This window comes from Glycine soja, chromosome 10, assembly GCF_004193775.1.
Source record: "Glycine soja cultivar W05 chromosome 10, ASM419377v2, whole genome shotgun sequence".
In the NCBI taxonomy this organism is placed as follows: domain Eukaryota; kingdom Viridiplantae; phylum Streptophyta; class Magnoliopsida; order Fabales; family Fabaceae; genus Glycine; species Glycine soja.
Genome location: NC_041011.1, coordinates 47,068,357 through 47,092,910, shown reverse-complemented (window position 1 = coordinate 47,092,910; position 24,554 = coordinate 47,068,357). Strand labels below are relative to the sequence as shown.

Below are 24,554 nucleotides of genomic sequence, written 5' to 3'. Positions count from 1 at the left end.
TGATTCATGTTTATCCATATATATTTTCAGATACTAGTGTTCTATTACATAAATATTGCACAAATGGAAGCTGCGTAAATAATAGTATATAAATTTAACTAAAAGTCAATTATAAAGCCACCATCTCATCGTTGTTTTTTTTTGTTTTGTTTTCAGTTTGAATCACCCTACAAGTTGACTTACTCTATTGTGTTAGAGTTCCTTTAAACACTTTTAAAATTTCCAATCCTTGCAATATGAAAGGATTAATTTGTGTGTACGAATACGACCACTCCTGTTGACTTTCATCTACAAATGCATTGATTCTATTAATTTGATTGTCGGATGGATCATAGTCCCATTACACAAATTGCAATGTTCTTCTTCTTCTTCCTTCTTTCAATTCTTTTACATGCCAACTACCGGAAATTTACTAGAGACTCCGGATCATAATTAGACATTATATTATTTACCAGCAACACATGTTAAATCAAATAAAGTTGAACTCATTAATAAAAAAAGAAAATAAAGTCGAGCTTTAATTACAAAGAGAGAAAAAATTGTATTTATGACTGAGCAATAAATGCCATAATAACAAAAATGGTATAACGTTATAAACCGTCACAATTGTTAGATAATTGAATTTTTAAGCATATTATTAGAGCATGCCTAATAATGTATGTAGGGAAAACTTTATTAAAAAAACAGTAACTTTTTTTTTTATAGAAAAGAAATATAGCACCTATATCAGTTATCTTTACACCTTAAAGAAATTAGTCAAACAGTTAGTTGAAGGATATTGGTGTTAATGTCATTGAAACTTACTATAATCACATTTAAAACTAAACTTTTTTCCAAAATACTTTTTTTTAATCAAAACTTGATATCATAATTTTTTTTAAAAAAGCCATTAATCTTAAGGAGTTGTAATTGAATGATATTTGTGAGATTTGAGTCTAATTTTTATTTTATTTATATTTATAATTGAATCTGAAGATAGTATACATGTTGTAAAATCAAAAGTATAAATTCAGCTTAGTACATCAAAAAACTTACTTTTCATTATATTAATCCATTAAAAATTATAGACATTGAACTAATCTCTTGAAAAATTCAAACGTCATAATATCAGTCTTTTATAAATGATTTTCAATAAATAAAAACAGCTAATGCCTAAGAAAAGTAAGAAAACGAAGAAAATATTTTAAAGTGCGATAGTGTCAAATACATCGACAAAAATCAGCCTGACCAAATTAAAAAAATGGGATAATATTCTCTTCAAAACCAAACTGTTATCTGAGCTCCAATTGGTTTTCTAATCCAAATTTTTTATTTGAAAGACAATGACAAATTAAGAATATAGAATCATAGTTCCATCATATACAAGTTGAATGATTTTTCCTCTGCTTACATGCCTACCTTTGTTCAAAGAAAGATCATGGATGTAAGACATGGGGTCAGTTTGATTAAACTTAGAAAAAAATGGTTTTAAACAAAATATTTTTTTAAAAAAGTAAATAAGATTTGCTTCTTAAAAAATAAAATTAAAAATTAAAAATTTTAGATTAACAAATAAAAATAAATAAAAGCTGTGTATTTTATTTTAATAAAACTAAATATTTAATTGTTAAATAAAAAATAAAGTTAAACAGACGGGTCCATAATAAGACTGCAATATCTGTTGAGATTGTAAACTAGGCTCAAAGTACAAAGTGGAAAAAAGATAATTCTATTATAAAAAAATATAAAGCTTTTTTTTTTTTTAAGTTTCTCTCATGTATTATCTGTCAGAATTCATTTTGTGCGTTTAGAGTTTCTTATGAATAATGATTTTTTTAAACTTATATCATAGTATATTTACATTTTGTGAGTAAAAAATGTAAAATATAAGTTCAAAAATTAATTTTGTTTACATAAACTCATAAATTGCGTAATATATGAAACTCATACTTATCTGTAAATCAAATTTTCTCTTACTGCTGCCTGTATCTGTGACTTGACTGACTTCTATGCAGATCAGGACATCCTCCCAATCCTGGATAGAGTATAAAATCTTTGCTATATCAAAATATTTGTCTTGTAATAAAAAAATGTATACATTCAAACTTTTTTACTATTACATTCGATTGGTTATATTCGAGTTAAATTTTTTGTTTTGGTGAATATCTTGGCGGCTTGTAGTGAACACTTGATACAAGAAATGAAAAAACAAGGAATAAAAACGAAATGAAAGCATTTAAAATTAGAAAGGAAACAAAAATATAATTAAAATGTATATTTTTTAAATGAAAAAAAGTGAAACGATTTTCTTCTATTTATTTTAAACATATATGCTAATGATAAATTAATTTTTTTCATCATTATTTAAAAAAAAAAATTATTTGTTGATATAAAAATCATTTACTCCCGAATTAATATATTTAATTATTTTAAAAATATATCCTAAATAATTAATTGATACTAATATACTTCCTTTATTTTTATATATAAAACTCAATTATGTAATTCACAAACATCAACAAATACATAGAAATAATCATGAATATCTATGATTGATGTCTGCTTACAAATTTATTAATAAACTAACATTAAAACCTATGTCCTGCACGGATTTTAAAAGAAAAAAGCAAAAAATAACAAACTGAGTAATTTAATAAAATAAAAAGAATTTAAAAAATTGTAAAACCAACACGTGATGGTAACCGATAATTTTAATAATACAATTAATAGCAAATTATATATTCTTAATCAATAAAAATTATTATTATGAATTTAAGGTGATTTTTTTATAAAAAGCAATAAATCTACTATAAAATAATGATTTATAGTTATTAATTAAATATGAAGATACACTATTTATTTGTTCAAAAAATAATGTCACAATCACAAACTGTTGCGTCCCCATCTTAAATCTCCGTATACCGCATCGCATGCTATCCGACCCCCTCGCAGGCAGAGCGTGAAGTGTGAGCACAGCACCCACATCCCCCACCACATATCGTTAGTCGGTTACCTTTTGTAGTAATAGTAAGTTCTATAGGTCAACTGTCAAGGTCAAAACCGTAATTTCCGCAACTTCACAATAAAGAAATTCATTATTATACCGTAAGACCAAAATCGGTGATATCTAAGATAAAATCTTAGTAGTCCTTCAGTAATTTAGGTAATTTTAGTAATTAATAACCAATGTTAACTTTATCATTATTATTTTTTCTTGTACTAGTACAAATTTATTGCACTTAAAAACAACAATAAATTTTTTTGAAATGTTGTACCTAAGTTAGGTTTTATTAATATTTACAATTTGACTAGGAATTTATGATTAATAATATTAAAGGTAATTAATAGTAGCCCTTTAAAAAAAAAGGTAATTAATAATTAATAATAAAGCACTTTTGTTTTTACTACGTGTTTGTGGGTTGGATTTAATGAAGGCATGGAGTCCGCGTCTCGTCCAGAGTCAGCCTTTGAGTTAGAGAGAGAAAGAGAGTTGTGAAGCACAGGATCTAAAAACGTGTTATCTGACAAGACTTTGGAACATCACGGTTAGTCAGCTACCTCTTCATCTAATCTATGATGCACCTTCTGTGATGCCATGTTTATCAACGCACCTTTCTTCTGTTAAATTTCTTATCTTTTTTAATTTTCTCCATTTATTCTATTTTTTCTTCGCCGAGATTAGGGTGTGGGAAACTTCGAGACCCAGGTGTTTTAAGGGTATGATTTGTATTCTTTTGATTCTTTTTTCTTCTGGGTTTTAATTTTTTGCTTTTGGAAGTTTCTATTTTTTTTAGTCTTGGACTGTTGGTTTATAAAAATTTATTTGGGTAGCCCCTGGTTTTGTGCTGTTTTTGGTGTGTAATTTTGGGAATTTGCAAAAAACAAAAGAAAATAATAAAAAAAATTGCGTTTTGGTTCTAGAATTCTTCTGGGTTCTTGTTATGTGGTTAATAGTAAAGTTGTTGTTTAGAGCTGTGATCTATTTTTGTGCTCTTTAAAGATCTCTTCTTGTTCTTTGATCTCTGTGTTTTAGAGAGACGACCTTTATTTTCTTTTTATGTGCTTGTGTGTCTATACTCATGTGCGTGTGAGGGGTCATTTCATTCGATTCGCGACCTTGTAACTTCCCGGTCAAAATCAAAGGAAAGAGGAAAAGATAGACTAAAATTAGGGCAAATATATTCCCTTCTACAGTTACATATAGTTGAAGTTAATACAAAATAGAATCTTTGGTATTTTTTTTTTTTTGTTATTTTGTTTCAATTGCTCTTTTGTTAAGTTAGATTGAGGACTAACAAAATCAGGTTTAAAACTTGTTTCTGACAAAAGGATGGAATTTTAGGTTGTTTTAACCTTTAGGTCCATGTGGGCGCTTTCTTTTTATGAGAATCTTTAGTTTTATTTTTTATTCATTCCACTTTGTGCTTTACCCTATCTGTCTTCCTTCTCTTTTGTTTCTTGATCACTAAGCATTGAAGATGGAATTTAAAATAAAGTTTGGTTTATTTGCAGCTCCTCACTTTTCAAAGGTTTCAGTTGTGACATCCTCCAAGTGACAAGAGTGGAACATTCATTCCTTTAGTGGCACTTTGGTTATATATTAAATTCTGGGCTGTGAGTATATTAGAACAAATGTCCTTCCGCAGTATAGTTCGTGAAGTAAGGGATGGATTTGGAAGCCTATCAAGGAGGAGTTTTGAGGTAAGGCTTCCTGGCCATAACAGGGGCAAGTCACGTAGTTTGGTCCACGAGTTGCAGGATCAGCCACCAGTTATACAGAACAGCCGGTGGGCTAGCCTTCCTCCTGAGCTTCTTCGCGATGTTATTAATAGATTGGAAGCAAGCGAGAGTACATGGCCTGGTCGTAAGCATGTGGTTGCGTGTGCTGCCGTGTGCAAGTCCTGGAGAGAAATGTGCAAAGAAATTGTCAGCAGTCCTGAATTCTGTGGGAAGATTACTTTCCCTGTTTCCTTGAAACAGGTAAGACTTTTTTGTGCCTAAAATATGTTTAAAATAATTGCTTCAAAAAAAGATATGAAATTTGTACCATGACCGAAGCTTACATTTATATGCTTGGTTGATTCTTGTTCACAGCCTGGGCATAGGGATGGACCCATCCAGTGTTTCATCAAGAGAGACAAATCTAAGCTGACATACCACCTCTTCCTTGGCCTTAGCCCTGGTAAGTTTCATGCTGTTGACACCTATAACATATATGGATTTATCTAATAATCTTGTTTTGTGATTTTTTTTATTGTATAATTTATGTACTTATGGCATTTGATATGTGTTGACTTTTCCCCCCTTGTCAATCCAGGTTGAGGTCATCTTTGAATGTAGAATTTATTTATGTTTCCTTGATTTTCAATTCTGCTAAATTGAATACATTGTTCATTTCTTTTTTTGGATTGGTAAAAAGTGATGGAATCAAGTGGTTGTTTTCTTGTATTGATAGGCCTATGACGTTGGAATGCAAATCTACTCAATAAATGCAACCTTTGTTACAATAAACTAGATCTTACTAACTGCTTCCAAGTGACAGTGGGAATTGCCTGCCCGAATTAAATTTTTATTGAAACTGAGTTCTTATTTGTGCAATTTAGATATCTGGCAAGTGTCACATATGATGGTCAAATTCTTTGCTGTGGCCCACGTATGAGTTTCTTCTGCTTATTTATTGAAGTTTATGATAATAACTAAGGTTTACCAAGTTACTCAAGGATTGGGTGTTGATGCCGCTTCATGCTTAATTGCTTACTTTTATTGTTTACAAATGGTCATATAATCCATTTAAATATTCAACCTTGCTGACTAGGTGTATTTATTTTTTCTTTTTGCTTGTTCACTTCGCTAATGTTTTAGTGGTGGGTGATGCATGTCTATGGTTTAGGTTCACTATAATTATGAGCAAATAGTTCATGCTTTGTGGTCTATCCTACTTAATGTATTGGTTCAATTATTGCTATGTTATCATAAGTAATTCCTTATTTTGAGTTGACAATTGTGTTGATGTTACTATATGCTGTATAATTATGCATCTGGCAATTTTATGTTCCTGTCAGTCATTGTCTTTGGGACCTGTTTTGGACTCATAAGTCAGTTCTGCTCCTGCAGCCTTGCTTGTTGAAAATGGAAAGTTTCTTCTCTCTGCAAAACGGACAAGAAGAACAACTTGCACAGAGTATGTTATATCAATGGATGCAGATAACATATCGAGATCTAGTAGTACTTATATTGGAAAACTGAGGTAAGACTTAATTTTGGGTACTCGTTTGGGGCTTACTTGACATTCATTTTTGCACTTACAATCATTGACTTGTATAATATCTTAGGCTATGCATAATTGTTTTTCCATAATCCAAGAAGTTGTGCAAGAAATCAATTGTTTCTGTGCTTTCTTGTCATGATGTACTTATACTATATTACATTTTTCTTGTTTCAGGTCTAATTTTCTTGGCACCAAGTTTATAATTTATGATACGCAACCTCCCTACAACAATGCTATGCTGTCTCCACCTGGCCGCAGCCGTAGGTTTTCAAAAAAGGTTTCTCCAAAGGTCCCTAGCGGCAGCTACAATATTGCCCAGGTCACCTATGAGTTGAATGTCCTTGGTACTAGGGGGCCACGAAGGATGAATTGCACAATGTACTCAATTCCTGCATCATCCATGGAGCCTAATGGCGTTGTCCCAGGCCAGCCAGAGCTCCTTCCCCGTGCCCTTGAGGATTCTTTCCGGAGTATATCCTTCTCAAAATCAATCGACAATTCAACCGAGTTTAGCAGCTCTAGGTTCTCTGACATAATGGGAACTGGCATTGAAGACGAGGAGGGAAAGGTGAGACCACTAGTTCTCAAGAACAAGTCTCCAAGGTGGCATGAACAGCTGCAATGTTGGTGCCTCAACTTTAGAGGAAGGGTCACTGTTGCCTCTGTCAAGAATTTTCAGCTGATTGCCTCAACACCGCCAGCAGCCGTTGCTCCTACAGGAACAGGACCTACACCATCTCAGCCAACACAGTCTTCTTCTGACCCTGACAAGATTATTCTTCAGTTTGGCAAGGTTGGCAAGGATATGTTTACAATGGACTATCGATACCCCCTTTCTGCATTTCAGGCTTTTGCCATATGCTTGACTAGTTTTGACACAAAACTGGCTTGTGAATAGTTTCAAGAGATATGTGGTAAGAAAAATAGGATTTAATCTCCATTTTAGATATCTGTAGGATGTTGAAGCTTTCATTAAGTCATTGTTCTCCCCATGTAAAGTATGCAACAATCTCTGCCCAGTGCACCTTTTTTCTTTTGCCCATTGCCCTTTTTCTTTTGAACATGTTCCTTTTTTCTTGCCATTGCTCTTTTCTTTCGGACAGTCAATTTAGTATGCTTTAAAGTTTGAACTATCTTTGTCAAACTTTGATGATGTAGACTTCCATACTTTGTATAAAGATGTAATGAAAATTTAGTAGCATTCAATTCCTGTTTGCTCTAATGCAAAGAATCTTAATTTCACTTCGAAGACTTTGACAGGTACCAATGCACAATGCCAAATACCGAAAATGGCTCTAGTTTAAGTTATGCTATATATTTAAAATCGGGCACTAAATATTTTTGAGATTTTAAGGTGAACAGAAGAAAGAGACTAGATCCATAGAAGTGTGACAGACTGACAGTCATCACAGTGCTCTAAAGAAAGAATTGATAAGATTTTTTAACAATTGTAAAGTCTAGAGGTAACTTAATATTAAAGTAAATGGCAGGTAATTAAGAAAAACTGGAGAAATGTGAATTTGGTATTATTTTTATTTTATTAATTGAGATCTGCTCTTCTCAGAGCTGGATTGGTATTGAAATGAAGAATATGAAAGAACAAGTTCTTCGTGTAAAGGAGTGAAGACATTGCTTTGCAAAGGTTAATCCACAAAAGAGAGAAAAGTGCGTTTCAACTTTCAATAGTTGTATTTTCTGTTGAAATGGTCATGAAATTGGAATGGTGTTACAAGAATCGGATGAGAACCAAAAAAAATGTTGAACTATGTATTTTGTCCTCGGCTTCCAAATCCTTGCTCATTTTGAGCTTAGTTTAGAATGCATTTAATAATATTTCCTTTGTTTATAGAAAAATAAGTCTTTCTCTTATTAAAAGTAAGTAAATTTGATTTTGTTACAGTTTTTTTCCTACCTTTTAAGACTTAAACTCTCAAATTCTTATTTTATACTTAATATCTTCACAAATAAAATCGACTAACTGTATGAAACATTCTTTTACTCGAAATCATCAACTAGAACATCAAAATTTATACAAAATAAAATAAATTTAATTTTTTTTCTCTTTAAACCCTAATCCCATGTCTATAAATCTTTTAATTATTATCAAATTTCATCACAATTTTTTTTCTTAAATTCTTCATAAATCCATACATATTTGGATAGAAAATAATAATTTAAAGATTTTAGGTAAAATAAAATTGATGATAAAATTAAATATACTTATTTTTAACAATTAAAAAATTTAGTTAATAAAAAAACAATTGAAAAATCAAAATCTCACAATTCAAACTAAAAAATAAAATAAAAATGTAAGTAAGCCAAAGTTTGCTGTATAGGCCAGTTTTCGTACATTTGTCGTTTTATATGTTGACTTGCCAAATTTTTGTTTGGTGCTTGATTTCTTTTGTATTTCAATATTATTATTAAGGTGTTGTTGCTATGATATTATTTTTATTGCCGCTGCTTACGAAGTGGTACAGCTAAAAGAAAATCTAGTTTAATCGACGCAACTTGCATTGACACCCCCATTCAGGTTTTGATAACGGGAAGAAAAACTATAAACATAAATTTACTTTTTATCATATCTCATTTTTATCTTTTTTTTCTTCTTTTTCTTCTGTATCTATTATTTTTTGCATCACTCATGCAAAGAAAGATAATGTAATGTTGAGATGTTGGATGGAGAAAACTTGTGCAAGAAAGACAACATAAACTCCACCAATTATCATCACTTAACGGCAATTCTTTTAAGAATATTAATACATATATAGAAAATCCAATATTATAAACTTCATTTGACACTTCCACTATATTTCATTTAAATTTTTGCTTAGATTTTAAATGTTAAGAATGTATAAACAATGTTTTAAGTTTAGTTTTTAGCATATAACTTTATAATACTATGTTTCTTGAATATTATTTTATGTATTATTTAATTATTATTATATTTATATTGGTCAAATCATGCATGAAACCATAAATCACTATCATAAACGCTAATTTTAAGTGCAGGATTAATATTTGTAAACTTAAATTTGAATTAAACTTAAGTTTATAAATTGAATTGAATTTGTAAAAGTATATACGTCTTAACTGCTTCTATAAAATTTAGTTTTTAAGCAAAATTTTATTCTTTTTACAATAATAGGGGAAACACGTATGTAATATTGCACCTGAAAACAACACCCCAAGCATTCTAAAAAACATTCACCCTTAAACATACTTTTGGAGATAACTAAATATAATTTTTAACTAATTTTTGTCTTAAATATATTTTTGCAACATTTTCAACGCAAATCAAAACACATATGTATCCTAAAACATTGTTTTTTAACATTTGTAATTTTTTTTAAGTTATCGCACTTAACTTTATATAGTCATCAACATTGAGACAATTAATATAAGTATTTATCAAGTGCACAGCATATTTTATTATATTGGTATATAGTGATTCTCATCCTATCAGATCAATATCGTATCCAACCATATCAAAGTGAAAGTTGTTGCGCAATAAATTTTTTCCAGGTTATTTGATGCCTACTGTGCCAGTATTTCAAAAATTGGTGCAACATTTTGCAAATAATTGATATGGGTCATAATTACTTCATTGAATGTATTAATGGCCACGTTCCCTAAATTTGTCGAGTTTTTGCCAACATACTGCTAAGATATAATGACCATCCAAGCCATATAGTCCGAGAACTAGAGGACTAACTTAGAATCCCATATACATTAGACCTATACACTTGGATTAGTCCCCTTTTGATTAAAAATATGTATTGTGGAAGATTATTAACTAGCCCAACAAATCCATTACATAATAATTATAGAATACATCTCCTAGTCCTCAGTCATGGAAAATCTCTCTCTTTTTTTTCTTCTTTTTATACAAACCATTTAAAATAAACTATTTTATTCACACATTACAACCTGTGATACACATAGGAAAACATGGTACATGGTACATATGCACAAGAGTGCAGGATCGAATAATTTTTTTGCTGAGTTGAGCATCAAATAGAAGTAGTCTAGAAAGAAGTGAAATTTGTGAAAATACTTAAAGATTCCCCTAGATAATCTCATACCCTAAAGTCTTCGAAAATATCATCCTATAATTAATTAAATAGAAAAGATGAGAGCATACCCAAAATCTGTTGAACCCCTTGACAGACTTACGAGAAGTGAGCACTGCTAGCTTGCATATATATCACCCCTAACTAGTTCTAGAAACTTATGATATTATGATGTTGTTTCATGTGTGCACTTGATGTGATCATGGAGGTTGATGTGCATCCCCAGACAGCAGCAACTCGAAGGTCCTCATGGTTTACTATTGGAGTTATAGTAGCTAAGAAAACATGGAGAAAGCATGAGTTGAATGTCTCTTCCATCTCCATTTCCTCCTCCCCTTTCTGGATGTGGTTCTAAATGGATGCAGGGTACATTGTATATAAATAAATGTAGTAAAAGGCCACGTGGTTTTATGGGGTTCAGAGCAGAGTCTATAAAGTATGTACTACCAAGAGCTCCCTTCGATTCGGTGGGTCTTAAAAAACGCTAATCAATTAAATTTCAAAAAGAAAGTTAGGTTAAGAATTAAGATGTACACAGATTCAAAAGATTTTTTTCCCTAGACGGAACACTTACAATTTAACCATTAATTTTAGATATAGAATTGTGTTAAATATATATAAAACAGGCGCCACGCAAAATACAAGAAACAAGCACAAGAAGCCCAACAAATTGAGCCAATCACCTATAATTATCTTATTCAATTTGAATAACATTGTTTCAAGTAAATAATATTTGTGGTTTAGATTTTTTTTTCTTGGACAAGAATAAAATATTAGGTATTTTGAACTTATCATTGTTGTCATTAATTTTTGCATGATACAAAGGTCGACTTTTTTTTTTTTGTAAACTAAAAAACTTGAATACATGTTACGTAAAAATTAACAGGGACCATGCATATATGATTTCAGATTAGTTAATAATTTCTCTCTTTGGAGACAATTTTGTTTAAGATATTGTCAAATATTAAATATAAATACCCCTCTTAAATGTAATTTGAACAGTAGTTGTAGTTTTTCATGGCATGTGGGTGGCTAGCTTCTTCCACGTTGTGGGAGCCTTCTCATGTAATTTTTGTATAGAATTTGTTTTACACATTTTAAAATTATTAGATACACGCTAGCAATATATTTGCTAATCACTTTTTTAATATTTTTTATTATTGACTGCTTATTTTTTTAGAAAATACCCTAATTTTTTTATTTAACCTCATAAATTTGTAATTTACAATAAACTAATAGAAGAAAATATATTAAATAAATCTGTCATCATATTGGTATGGTTTCACTTATTTCTAAGTTCACTAACCCATGCATATTATTTTTTTTATGAAATGTTTTCTTACTCGACTTAGAGTTAAACTTGGTCATTGCATTCTAACTGAAAAAAATGGAATATATTTACTCATTATATAAATATTAAAAATAGAAATTATAGATAAATATTAACCTTCGGTAAAACAAATTTATGGTATTTTTTAAATGACATTTTTATTGCTAATTAAAATAAAAACTCAATTATAACTACATGTATGTGATCAATTAACATAGAATTGTTTCAGTTTAATCAGAGGTTTCCAACTCTAGCTTAACTAATGAAAAATACATATAGTCTAAAAAAAAAACTCAATTCTAAATAATTTTTAAATTATGCAAAATTACTCTTTGTAATTTGTATATAAATATATTTTTAAATATTCCATCCTCCTTCCTAGTAGTCTAGAAAGAGCGGTGCCTATCAATAAATAAATAAGGTGGGCTACCCGCTTCTGCTTTAAACAGTCATACAATAAATAGAGACTGCAGGCATAAAAATTAATTATCTTCGATCATTAGATTTTTTTCATTGTACAATTTTATTTTATTAACGTTGTGCAATTATATATTTGACATAATTCGCTTTATTTAGACTTAAAGTGTACCAAAAATAAAAACTGAATAACACATTAAAGATGGTAAAAAGAAAAGTTTACTAAATATTAACGTTTTTCTCTTAGGTTACTTGTAACAAAATTAACCTCTTATCACAACCGAATTTTGAATGACAAAGCTCATAGTGCTCTGAACAAATAAGCAAATAAAGTAAAAAAAGAAGTAAATTTTGATATTGCTGACTGCTGAAACTATAAATTTCCTTTAGCATGTGGTGCATTGAATTTTATTTTATTTTTTAAAAAAGGCGAAACTTGATAGTGCAAGAATGAGTAAATAAACAACCAATTTATGGATAAGAATAGTATTATCTTCGGCCTCTACTAATACCAAAAATGCATTATAGAGAAAACCCATACCTACACGACAATTGAACCACAATGTAGCGGGGCAAAGATCAAGTGAAGTGCAGTGAGGGTTGACTTTATAATTAAACAAATACTAATAAAATGGGTAATTGAAAGAAAGATGAAACTATTTTGTAAAGCAGAAAGAATAACAATTATTGAACGGTTGAGCCCATTTGTGGCAAAATAAATATTTTTTGTAAACTACTTTCTATTGATTTCGAGAAATTAGTTTGACGGAGCATGAAAATAGACATGTTTCTACAACGTTTAAGCAACACTTGATGTAAAAAATTGATCTAGACACTTCTCTTCTTTTATTACTTTCCTATCCAGACACTAGGTGTGTGCAAATTCAGATAATAACGAAAACTTTGTATGAAGTTGAACGAAAAAATCACTTTATAAATGCAATCACTTTTCTTTATGTAATATTGGACTAATAAAAAAAAGTTAGTGCTTGTTTGTGTAAAGGTTAACAGTCCTCCCAAACTAAATTAGGTACGAAAATAAAAAAACTTGCTTCGGCCTAGAGTTGTAGAGTGCATGGGACCAAATTGCACTTTCTCTGTCTTGCAGCTTATCAAAAAGCAAGGTTTTAACCATTAGTAGGAAATAGAAATAATGTGGTTCACCAAACTGAACCATACTATTTGTTTTTTGTTATGATCAAAACCGACTTTCAGGTTTATCTGCATTTGCCATTGCTCTTCCATGGTAGTTGATAGACTCTGCACAATGTGAAACTGGCTTCTAGGGCCAGGGCCTCCAGGGGAAAGAAGAATAGTGGAAGGAAAGTAATTTTGTTCGTTAATCTTGTTTTATTTACATTGCTATTTATAGTGATTCCTAGTAACAGAATTGTCCCTTCTTGCTTACAGGAATGTTACAAATAACAAAATTTGTTATGTTTGTTCCCTATTGGCAAACAAGTATTATCCTAGCAAGATCACACTACCAGCACAGCACAACCATTCTTTCTCATATGAAATCCGTAAGGTAAGATGGCTTTGTAATTTTCCTCTTGGGCTTTTCTCCTTTTTTGCAGCCCTGTTTTTGACTTTGTGGTTATTCTTTTTGATGCAGCCCCTTGTTCGTTATCTGCTTCTAGTTTCTTATCAGTGGTTATATTGTAATAGAGTTAGTTATCCATTAAATGACTTAGTTACGTACTGATGCTAGTTTACTTATAATGGCAGTTTTGTTATGACAACTAGCTATGGATTGTTATATATGATCACGACCCCTATCATATATCCTCCTTTGGATTTACGTTAATTGGTTCATTCAAAATCATATTGAAATATTGCTTAAACATTATTTTAGAAAAAAAATTACATGTTTAGTTTTATGCTAAGGAATTTATTCTAAATTCAAAGTTGATTTTGAGTTTAAATAAACATATTTTTTGCATTGGATAGAATATTATTATAAACTAAATTTTATTATTAACTTACTTTTTAAATAAAAATATTCAAACATAAATCATTTTACTTTAAAAATATTTTAAACCAAAATCAATTTTATAAACACTAGCACCTATGGTTAGTCATATTTTTTTGAGAAAAAAAAAACACTTGTGCTGATTGTTTAGTTGCCTATGATGCTAATCATCATTGTTTTTGTTGGTATGACTCTATCCCTTAGTTGATAGTTTATTTTATTTTTTTGTAAATGATAGAATTGATTTACCTAGCTGCAGGTTTAGATAGTTGTCTCTAACTTTGTTTGCGCTTGGTTGTTGTCCCCCAATGATGTTTTTGTCCATCCTTCTCCTTTTTCTTATTTAATATATTTGGGGTGTCTTGTGTGTCTAGGTGGAAGTTTCAGAGGTGTTAACCTAGTTGAGATCGTTTTATCTTCCAACTTGTTGGTTTCACCCTTTTTTGCCTTAAAAAAAACACTAGCACCTGAAAAATCGTTGATTCCACACAAAGAATCGTGATTGTTTAATGATCGCAAGAAGACCCCTCCCCTGTCTCATTTCAGAGGAACCAAATCTGTCTAGCAAATCTCCTCCCCCCTGATTAGCCGTAGCAGGTTTTCAAGGATTGAATATGTAATTGATCTAAAGATAGAAAATTGATGTGTTTTAAATATCTTTTGGTAGACGGAAGGTATGCTAAGACTGGATAGAATCATAGTCATATGTGCTATTTTATGTTTAGTGAATTTTAAAAATAGAGTATAAACAGATATGATCTTAGAAAATTATAAACAAAAAAAAAAACGAATAAATTAGAACAGAACGTTTTTATTGTTTATATATAGTGCATGAAACATACATTAGAACAGAATACTCTTAAGCATAAAAAGAAATTGTTTTTGTGATTTTTGAATCAACTAACCACAAACATATGATGTATTTGAATCAGTGTTAGTATCTTATTTAAGTTGATAAAGTTTTTGGAGTATCTTTAAATTTTGTCCCAATTTCGAGATTCAATTGTAAAGGTTTTACTGAAAACTGTCGAACTCTTTACAACTTATATTAAATGTAAATTAATTAGATTTCTGCTACTTAATTTGTAGCTCAATTATTCCATTACAAGTTTTTAAGACTACTAATCATGAACTTTGCTACTTATTATATACGTGAGCGTGTATGTGTGTAAAGATGATACTATATACAAATATAAAATTACATGGATAGAATCATAAACATATTATGAACCGAAACATGTTTGAAAGGCCAAGTTTCTCATTCATTCAACTATAATGCAAAAAGGTAAATCTTGTAGACCATATTTGAGTGGATTCTCAAATAATATGTGGTCCCAAAAGAATGTCATGCGCATGTGTACCAAGAAGAAAAGAAAGTAAAACTTCTTTTGTGATATGGTCTTGGTTGGTGGAGCACTAGCTTGAGAGCTAGATTTTATATAATAGCATGCTACCCCACTCACAAAAATCCTGAATTTCATTGGATTTGGACTCAGAAGGTGGTCAGGTCGGTCTTCCGGCAAATATTTTTGGAAGATATTGTTGTCACTTAGTACACACTTTTCCGTTCCACTAGTAGGAATCACCATTCACCAAAATGGACAAAAAAGAAGCCATCTAGTATTTCACTCATTGCCTAAAACCTAATACCCAAAATACGAAGTGCATCGTGTTAATTTAAAAAAAAACGTTGATAGATAGTATTGTGTACAAGATTTTTTCTATTAATAAGGGAGTGTATTTTTTTAAAGAGGATAGTTATGGAAAAAAAATTGAAAAGGGGTGTGTGTAACTAAAGAAGGATAGTGGATATAATAATTGCCCTTACTCGTTGGCTCTTGTTATTTACACTCTCATTTTCTAAGTACACCCCTATGTTTCCTTTCTATCTCCCAACTATCCATTATATTATTTTTTTTCTTCTTAAAGAGGTACACCTTTTTTGTTTTCCAAAAATGTATTTTTGGAATTAAATATACCTATTCCGAAAATATATCTCTGAAAATATAATTTATAGTTCTGGAGATACACTTTCAAAATGATATACGTTATTCTAGAAAGACATCTTCAGTAATAACAAATCATACATCAATCAAAGTACTTAATAGTCGTTGAGATTTGAGGCCTAAATCGTTGGTGTAGACTTGGATTAGAAAATGAATGAATGCATTTAAAGGAAAATACCATCGTCAAAAGTTTTGCTTTTACAATTAAGGTATATAATAGATGAAGTTAGTCATGAACATACTTTGAAACCTAGTGCCACATGAAAAAAAATACAAAATTTTGTATGCTATTGAAGAAAACATTGTATTATATAATGAATATATGATGAAGATGGTTTAAAATTAAGCTTTAAAGAATAATAAAGATAGGATGAAAATAAGATTTTAGATAAGATTTAAAGAACTAAAATGATAGAATAAAAATAAGACTAACAAACATGAATATAATATAATTGTTTATCTTGTCAATGATTTTTTATTTTTTGTATTTCTCATCAACGATCTTAATTCCTGAGTGATATTTTATTAAAAAAAAACATATCTATTTCAAAAGTATATCTCTAGAAGTATAAATTATAGTTCTAGAGATATATTTTCATGATAGGTATATTTAATTCCAGAAATACATTTTTGGAAAACAAAAGGGTGCAAATTTTAAAGGAAAACGGTAAAATTGGTAGTTGGAGGGGGGTGCGGGGATGTACTTAGAAAAAATGGAGGTGTAAATAAAAAGAGCGTTACTCTTTTTATTTCTTGGTCGATTTTGTAAAACGCCCATATACATAGCAGCCCAAATACGAGCTGGCTCGACTTAAAGCCCACGCGATCATACGAGGAGTCCCTGTGTCAAAAACTCAAATCCTTTCCGTCACTACTCCGTTTTTTGTTTGCACTTTTCACTCTTTTTTCGTTGAAACTTTAGGTTTTCTGTGGTTTAATATTTTCATGTATTGTTCTAACACGAAGATGATGCCCAATGATGCGTAACTCAAACTGCATTGAGCAGTTCCTCAATGGTTTTTGATTTGTCATTGGCTTTTCCCTAACCGCCACCACCACCTCCACCACCACCACCAACTCTTCCTCCTTTATTTATTTTTTTTTTAATCGGAAAATGTTATTTATTTATTCACATATGTGGTGGTTTGTGAAGGCTTTTGATGAACGCCATTGTCTTTAAACTGCGTGATTTATTCTAAGCTATGAGATCTGAGGGCATTTTCTCGCTTTTACCTCACTTCACCGTTTTTTTTTCTTTTAAATAAGGTTTTGTTCTGTTTGCATGTGTCTGATGCTTGAGTAGCACTGTGTAGGCGCTCTGATATCACCACGTTAGATTTTGCCTTTGCCATTTTCTTTTACATACTTTGTCCTTTCTTTTTTCAAATTGTTTGACGGCTGAAATACCAATTAAAACCTGTAAGATGGTAAAATCTGAAGGGGTTTTGTATGTTATATATCTGAGTGACCTAAATTTTGGTCTAGGGTTTTCTGAGCTTATTTAATTGAAAATGTAGCAAGTTGTCTTCTATGCTGCTGTCCAATGATGGAAAAATAAACTGGAGAACGGCTACATGGTTATGTTCATAACTGGACCTGCACCATTCTCTCTCTCTCTCTCTCTCTCTCTATCTCTCTATCTATCTATCTATCTCTCTCTCTATATATATACACACACACATACATACATACATTCATATAATCATATGAGATGGTGCGAGAAGGATGTGAACGAAGCCTGTAACTAAAGCCGTAGATGATCCGTTTTATGAGATCTGAGGGTTATGCATCCCATTGTTTTATTTATTTATTTGGCAATACTTGTCGTTCTCGATCATCGGCGACCATTCTTCAATTGTTCTTCTTAGACATGTTAATTGCTTACATGCGTTTTTTATTTTATTAACATTTGAAAACTGTGTGGCATTATATATTTGATGCTCTAGTAACCCTGACTATTTTTGTTTCAAAAAATAAAGGGAAAAGCCCCTTGGACATATGATATGCCATAATATTCCAATTTTCATCCTGTTCTGCTTGGAATTGTCTCTATGAGCAAATTTGGAACAGTGTTTTCTTTGCATAGTGTAGCATTGTGGTAGTATCTTGATTTTGAATTATCTCATGGACAGTTTGGGAGCTTGCATAAAAGAACTGTCTTTATCTTTTGGGCGCTCTGCTGTTTATCCTTGTCTCCTTGCAGTTAACACTTACAAATAATTTACATATTGTTTCTGCCTTTCACAATGTTTGTATCTGAACAATCTCTTGTGGGTGCCCAAACTCAGCATATATCAATTGCTTTTGAAGGCCATGCTTTTCATATTGAGATCTTGATATCTTTGAAATGGTTATCAGCAAAATTGGACTTCTCTAGCAGCTTTCTGTCCTTGACGGTAGCCTGTGTTTTTAACAAACCCTTTGGTAATGGGCAATGGCTCTGTTCTCACACAAGAAGACTCATGTTTTTGTTCCCTTAATTTCTTTTGTCATCTCAGAGATTCACTCACACAAAGCTTTCACTTCATTTCCTTTTATTTTGATTTTGTATAATTATAAATCAGTTGGTTATCCATTATTTCATTTTCGTGAGTGAATTTACCTTCCTTTTTGCTTTTTTCATACTTTTGGATAGTTCTTTAAAGTTGTATGTTGCTAGTGTTCACTCTTCAATTCTGGTATCTTTGCTTCATGGAAGAGTGCTAATTAACTTTTTCAATGTCCTGAATTTTGATTGTCATATTTCTTCTGGATATGCCCAATGACGAATGCTTATTGTGAGATATGGTAATGTGAATATTATTCAAAGCCTTTCCATCTCTTTGCCTTTCTTCCCACTGCCATCACTAACTCTGCTGCTGTTGCTACTGCTTTTCTTCCACTTCCTCTTGTTTCTCCTTCTGCTTCTTTTTCTCCTTGTTGTTGTTGTTGTTGTTGTTGGTTTTATTGCTGGCAGTGGGTAGAGATGGTTGAGGCTGTGGGTCTTATGTGCTCTGATGGATGTTGAGAGGCTTTTTTGAATGTTGAGAAAGTACCAATAGGAGATATCTGAGGGCAAAGTTGGTTCTTTGAGTTAGAATAATTATCATACATGGGTAGGGTATCTATTAAAAGAAAAGGAGAAATTAAAGCTAGGAGATATTGTTTTAACGTTGGAAGGAATGAGATGATCACTTGCTTATGCCTTCTTTTTTCGCAGACCTCATGGGTTTTGGATAGGGAGAGGGGGATTTTATTAGGAGTAATATTTTCATAATTAAGATGAAGCCCAATGATGCACAACTCAAACTGCATTGAGCAGTTTCTCAATGGTTTTTGATTGTTCATTGGCTTTTCCCTAATCACCAGTTCACCACCGTCGCTGCCACTACCACCACCTCCTTCTCATTTATTTATTTATTCACATGTGTGGTGGTTTGTGAAGGCTATTGATGAACACCATTGTCTTTAAACTGCGTGATTTGTTCTAAGTCATGAGGTCTGAGGGCATTTTCTCGCTTTTGCCTCACCTTCCCTTTTTTTCTTTTAAGTAGATTTGTTTAGTTTGCATTTGCCTGGTGATTGAGTAGCACTGCGTAGGCTCTATGATAGCATCATGTTAGATTTGCCTTAGCCATTTTCTTCATTGATTGGTATTTTTTTACATCTTTTGTTCTTTCTTTTCTCTAATGGTTTGACAGATAAAATAACAATTAAAACCTGTAAGATGGTAAAATCTGAAAGGGTTTAGCTTGTTATATATGAATTGATTTACCAAAATTTTGGTCTAGGGTTTTCTGGAGCTGAGAACACATTTTTACTTTATGAATTGATTTAATTGAAGTGTAGATAGTTGTCTTTTATGCTGCCCAGTGATGGAAAAATAAACCTATTGAACGGCTACATGATTATGTTCGTAACTGGATCTGCACCATTCTCATTCTCTCTCTCTCTCTCTCTCTCTCTCTCCCCGTCTGTGTGTGTGTGTGCGTCTCTCTTTCACTACCTCTCTCTCTATATATATATATGTACACTAATTAATGTGGGATGGTGCAAGAAGGCTGTGAACAAAGCCTGTGACTAAAGCCGTAGATGATTTTTTTAGCTATGAGATCTGAGGGCTATGCATTCCAGTTTTTTGTGGACTATACAAGTCGTTCTCTATTTTTTGCAGGTTTTTTTCAATTGATCTTCTTAGACATGTAAATATGATTGCATACTTTTGTATTAACATCTAAAAAAGTATGGTTTTATATATCTGATTTGATGCTATAAGAGCCCTGATTATTTTTGTTTCAAATAATCAGGGAAAAAGAGCTTGCATTAAAGAACCATCTTGATTATTAAAGAACTATCAAGCTGCTTGCTCTTGCAAGTTATACATAACTTATAAATTGTTTCTGTCCTTCCCAATGTTTGTATCAGAACTTTCACCTAGGGTTGCCCAAAGTTGCTTTATCTTAAACTTTTGGATAGTTCCTTGAAATTGTATGTTGCTAGAAGAGGTGCTAATTAACTTTTCAAATGTCTTCTGGATGAATTGATTGTCATGTTTCTTCTGGATATGCCCAATGACGAATGCTGATTGTGAGATATGGTACTGTGAATATTATTCAAAGCCTTTCCATCTCTTCTGCTTTCTTCCCTCTGCCATCACTAATGCTGCTGCTCTTCTTCTTCATCTTCCTCTTCCTCCTTCTTCTTCTTCTTGTTATTATTATTATTATTGTTGTTGTTGTTGTTGTTTATTGCTGGCAGTGGGTAGAGATGGTGGAGGTTGTGGGTCTTGTGTGCTCTGATGGATGTTGAGAGGCTTTTATGGATGTTGAGAAAGTACCAATTGGAGATATCTGAGGACAAAGTTGGTTCTTGGAGTTAGAATAATTATCATGCATTACTTTTATGTTATGCATTCCTAGTGTAATAGGCGTGGCATCGGTCAAATATATCCCACTCATTGGTCAAATTCTCCTGTCTCCACAAAACAAACAAGCTATGGGGTTCGCATGTTCTAATTTATGTTTTTTATTTTTGGCTAAACTTTTTGCTAACTTGATTGTTCTTGTGTTTCGTAATGTCTTGTGACTAATGTGTTATGGTGCTGCTTCCGCCTTCTCCTCCTTTTTGTGTTATGTTTGATACCCTTTCGTATTCATGTGTAATGGTTGATGGGGAGGATATAGAAGGTTAGAGTGTTTTCAACCTGATTCTGGCATCTGCCCTCGTTTTTTTTTCTTATTCTGCTTGTAATTTTAAATTTCTACGCCATCCTCGATGTAGAGGCAATATAAATTTAAAAATCTATGGAAGATATATTTGATGAGATGGACAGAGAAAGCCAGAAAGGTGGTTTTAAATTTTGATATTAAACTTCAGCAGCAGGTCCGGCTATTGCTCATTGTGTTTGTGGCTAAAGGTGCTGGCTCGGAAATATTCTTGATCTGTAATTTTTTCTACCTTGTAGAGGAGACTGTTTACGGGGTCCGAATTTAAGACACTAGGATACTGAATATGTTGCAGTTTATTCTGTACCATTCCATTGTAGCAACGACATAACACTACTTTTTGTACACGTAGACTAAATAAGTTTTTTTAAGTTATGACTTTTTGGATACTTGTTCAATTTTATGAACAACTATAATGAATGCTTTTATTTTTTTGTCGTTTCTTTTCTTTGTAATGTAAAACAGGTATTTTAATGGGAAATATACTTGTTTCTGTTGGAAAATATTATCATAGGTGATAAAGTTTTCTTTTTAATTTTTTAATGTAGTTACATATTCAAGACTTTGAATTTGAGATTACTAATTAAAACAGAGAATAATCTCAGAACCATTTTTAAGCTTTTGTTGACTTATCCTTGTCTGTCTATCTGTTTGAACTTACAGGATCTTGGAGGCTTTTTCTAATCTCTTTGTGCAATTGTCTGTGTTTATTGATGGAATGGAAGCGGGTTAATCTAATTATTTTAACTCTCATTTTTCTCATTCTGGAAACCTTAATTCGCCCCCGAATTTAAGTAGATAAATTCAAAACTGAGCAGTGCGCATTTGACTAAATTTTTTCTTTGGCGTGCTGTTGAGTGCTTCAATTCCTGGAACCTTCAAAGGCGATGGTCAATGAGGGTTGCTACCTCCGGGATGGGAAAATTGAATCATGCTGGCTTGTTGAAGAACTATATAGGGATTAGGTGAGGTTTTGATGGTTGTGATAGTAGACAAACAAGAGAAAGGGTCATAACTTTGAGGTTTTTGTATTTGAAAGGCAACTAACCAACATTTATTCCTGCATCCCCTTTTTATGGCGGAGGAATGGGGCATCAAATAGTCAATCATATCTAGAGCTGCAATTTGTCATGTTCAATTCAGCACATTAATGCATCACTTATTTAATTTATTATTTGTTTTTGTTTTGTCTCTTCTGTTGACTTGCTACATCTAAAACTTTGTGTATATCTATTACAAGGAAAGGGAGAAATGGAAGCTATGAGATATTGTTGGAGATGGAGGGAATGGGATGATTTCGTGGTTATGCCCTCATTTTCTAAGACCTATTGTGATATGCTTAAACGTTGGGTTGAGTAGGAAGAGGGGGATTTTTTTTTAAATTATTTAACATTTTCTAATTTGATGCATTTTTAGATTATAAAAATAAAATGATAAACTAGTATTGTCTGAATGTGGGATGTAAGATCATGTTTGAAATTATTTGGTTGATTGGAGAGAAAAGTTGAAGTTGTAAATTAACAGGTGCGTATCTTATTTAAAAATATGTAAAAAGTAAATAAGAGTAATGTTGGGCTCAAAATGCTCTTTTGTCAACCAACAACTACAAAATCCGAATATTTGTTGTTCTTTGAAAGCGTGTCGTTCTAGCTAGGGCTTTAAACATTATCGTCACCTTAGACACTAATGGAGGTGTTTGATACGGTTAAGATTTTTAGTTTTCTGGGAGTTTTTTTTTTTCATGTTTGATATCTATTTTAAAAAATTAACCTTCCTAAAAAATAATGTTTTCTGAAAATATTTTTTAAACATTTTTTCACTAATGTAGGAATCTTATTTTTTTTAATTTTTTTATTATGATAAAAATATCATCTTTCATTTACTAAATTAAAGTGAATGATAAAAATAATGTAATTTTTTTATTATTTGAAAATTTATCTAAATATTTTTAATGGTTTATTTGTTCCCAAAGAAACATGATTTCTAGAAAAGAATTTTCCTACTAAATGTCCTCTAATTGGAGATTTGTTTTAGTATATATTACGTGAATTATTTGCAATTTTGATTTCTACTGTAGTCAAAAGATGCTTTTGATTATGCGTAAATTTGTTTAAACTTAAAAAAAAAAAATTTAAGAAGTAAATTAGATATGTTTTTTAAAATAAGAAAATTTTAAAAAAAAATTAATTTAGACAAATAAAAAATTAATTTTATTAAAATAAAAATTTATTTCAACAAATAAATTTAAACAAAATCACGTTACATCATCATGTTCAAACAATAAGAGTTTACGGAACAAATTAGAGGGTGAATGAATCAGTACTTTGAGTTTAACTTATCATTTTTTTTTTTTGAAACTGGACGGGGCCGGTAAAATTTACATTAAGACAAGACGATTGAATTCCTAAATTTTTTGAAAGCAATAAATAGTTATTTTGTGGTGAACTCATTATAATTTTATCTGTTTGTTACTTTAAAAAATTATGATGATTTTAATTTACCATCAATCCAAGCACACTAAATATTGTGGCATTTTTAACCATTTCCAGCAATCGTGTTGAAAGAGGAGCAGGGAAAACATCTCTGGCTAAATTCAGAAAAAATAAAAAAACCTCTGGCTTCATAACTTTCTCTGCAAATACTCTTATTTGCTGAAGAACTAAATTTTAATTTATAAACAACTCTTTTTTCAGGTTACCCATCTAAAATCCTTTCTATATTTCTTGTATCTACTGTCTATGGGTGATGGCGAATCAGTGAACCAAGTGTTTTCCTGTGCACTAATTCTTTATTTGGTAGAGAAGAGAGAAAGAGTGAATAAAAATTTAATAAAAAAAGGGAAATATATGATGAATAAAATATTAATTTTTCACCCGGACGACCTTGATGACTTTTGTAACTTGTATGATAAAGTAGGGCTCTACACTAAATAGTGATCTAATTGCAACGCAATTATTGCCCAATGTCGTGAAATCTTTAAGGAGAAATATATTTGAATTTAATACATAATAAAGCACCAGGTAAAACTTCACTTCTTTATAGCCTCCTATTGCTCTAGAAGCGTTTTTTTCAAACCTTTTTTTTTTATTGACGAACATAAACAATATTATTTCCTTTTTTGTTGTAAAGATTGCAGAGTAGAAAGAATTTTATCATATAAAAAGTCTTAAATGGTTAAAAGCGATATTGAATTAAAATTTAAATGCCACAGGACAATAAAAAAATATGCATTTATATTAAAAAAAATTCAAGTTTCACATTAGCTAAAAATAAAATCAAATTAAAATATAAGAATGAAAGACAAT

General features: G+C 31.1%; 1 protein-coding gene and 1 long non-coding RNA gene across 3 annotated transcripts; both read left to right on the top strand.

The window, feature by feature from the left end:
* Positions 1-3,392: 3,392 nt before the first annotated feature.
* On the top strand, positions 3,393-7,457 carry LOC114371279 (tubby-like F-box protein 8). Of its 2 annotated transcripts, XM_028328762.1 has the most exons (6): positions 3,397-3,524; positions 3,662-3,696; positions 4,492-4,959; positions 5,074-5,161; positions 6,094-6,226; positions 6,422-7,457. In XM_028328762.1, exons 3-6 carry the CDS (start codon positions 4,612-4,614, stop codon positions 7,143-7,145), a joined length of 1,293 nt encoding a protein of 430 aa, XP_028184563.1. In that variant the 5' UTR covers positions 3,397-3,524; positions 3,662-3,696; positions 4,492-4,611; the 3' UTR covers positions 7,146-7,457. The 2 variants fall into 2 exon arrangements, with proteins under 2 accessions (XP_028184562.1, XP_028184563.1); XM_028328761.1 differs by lacking the exon at positions 3,662-3,696 and having other exon boundaries at positions 3,393-3,524.
* A 5,695-nt stretch (positions 7,458-13,152) lies between these two features.
* LOC114369936 lies at positions 13,153-14,693 on the top strand. Its single transcript, XR_003657739.1, has 2 exons — positions 13,153-13,595; positions 14,414-14,693. It is a non-coding gene; the product is annotated as an uncharacterized LOC114369936 (long non-coding RNA).
* The last annotated feature ends 9,861 nt before the right edge of the window (positions 14,694-24,554 follow it).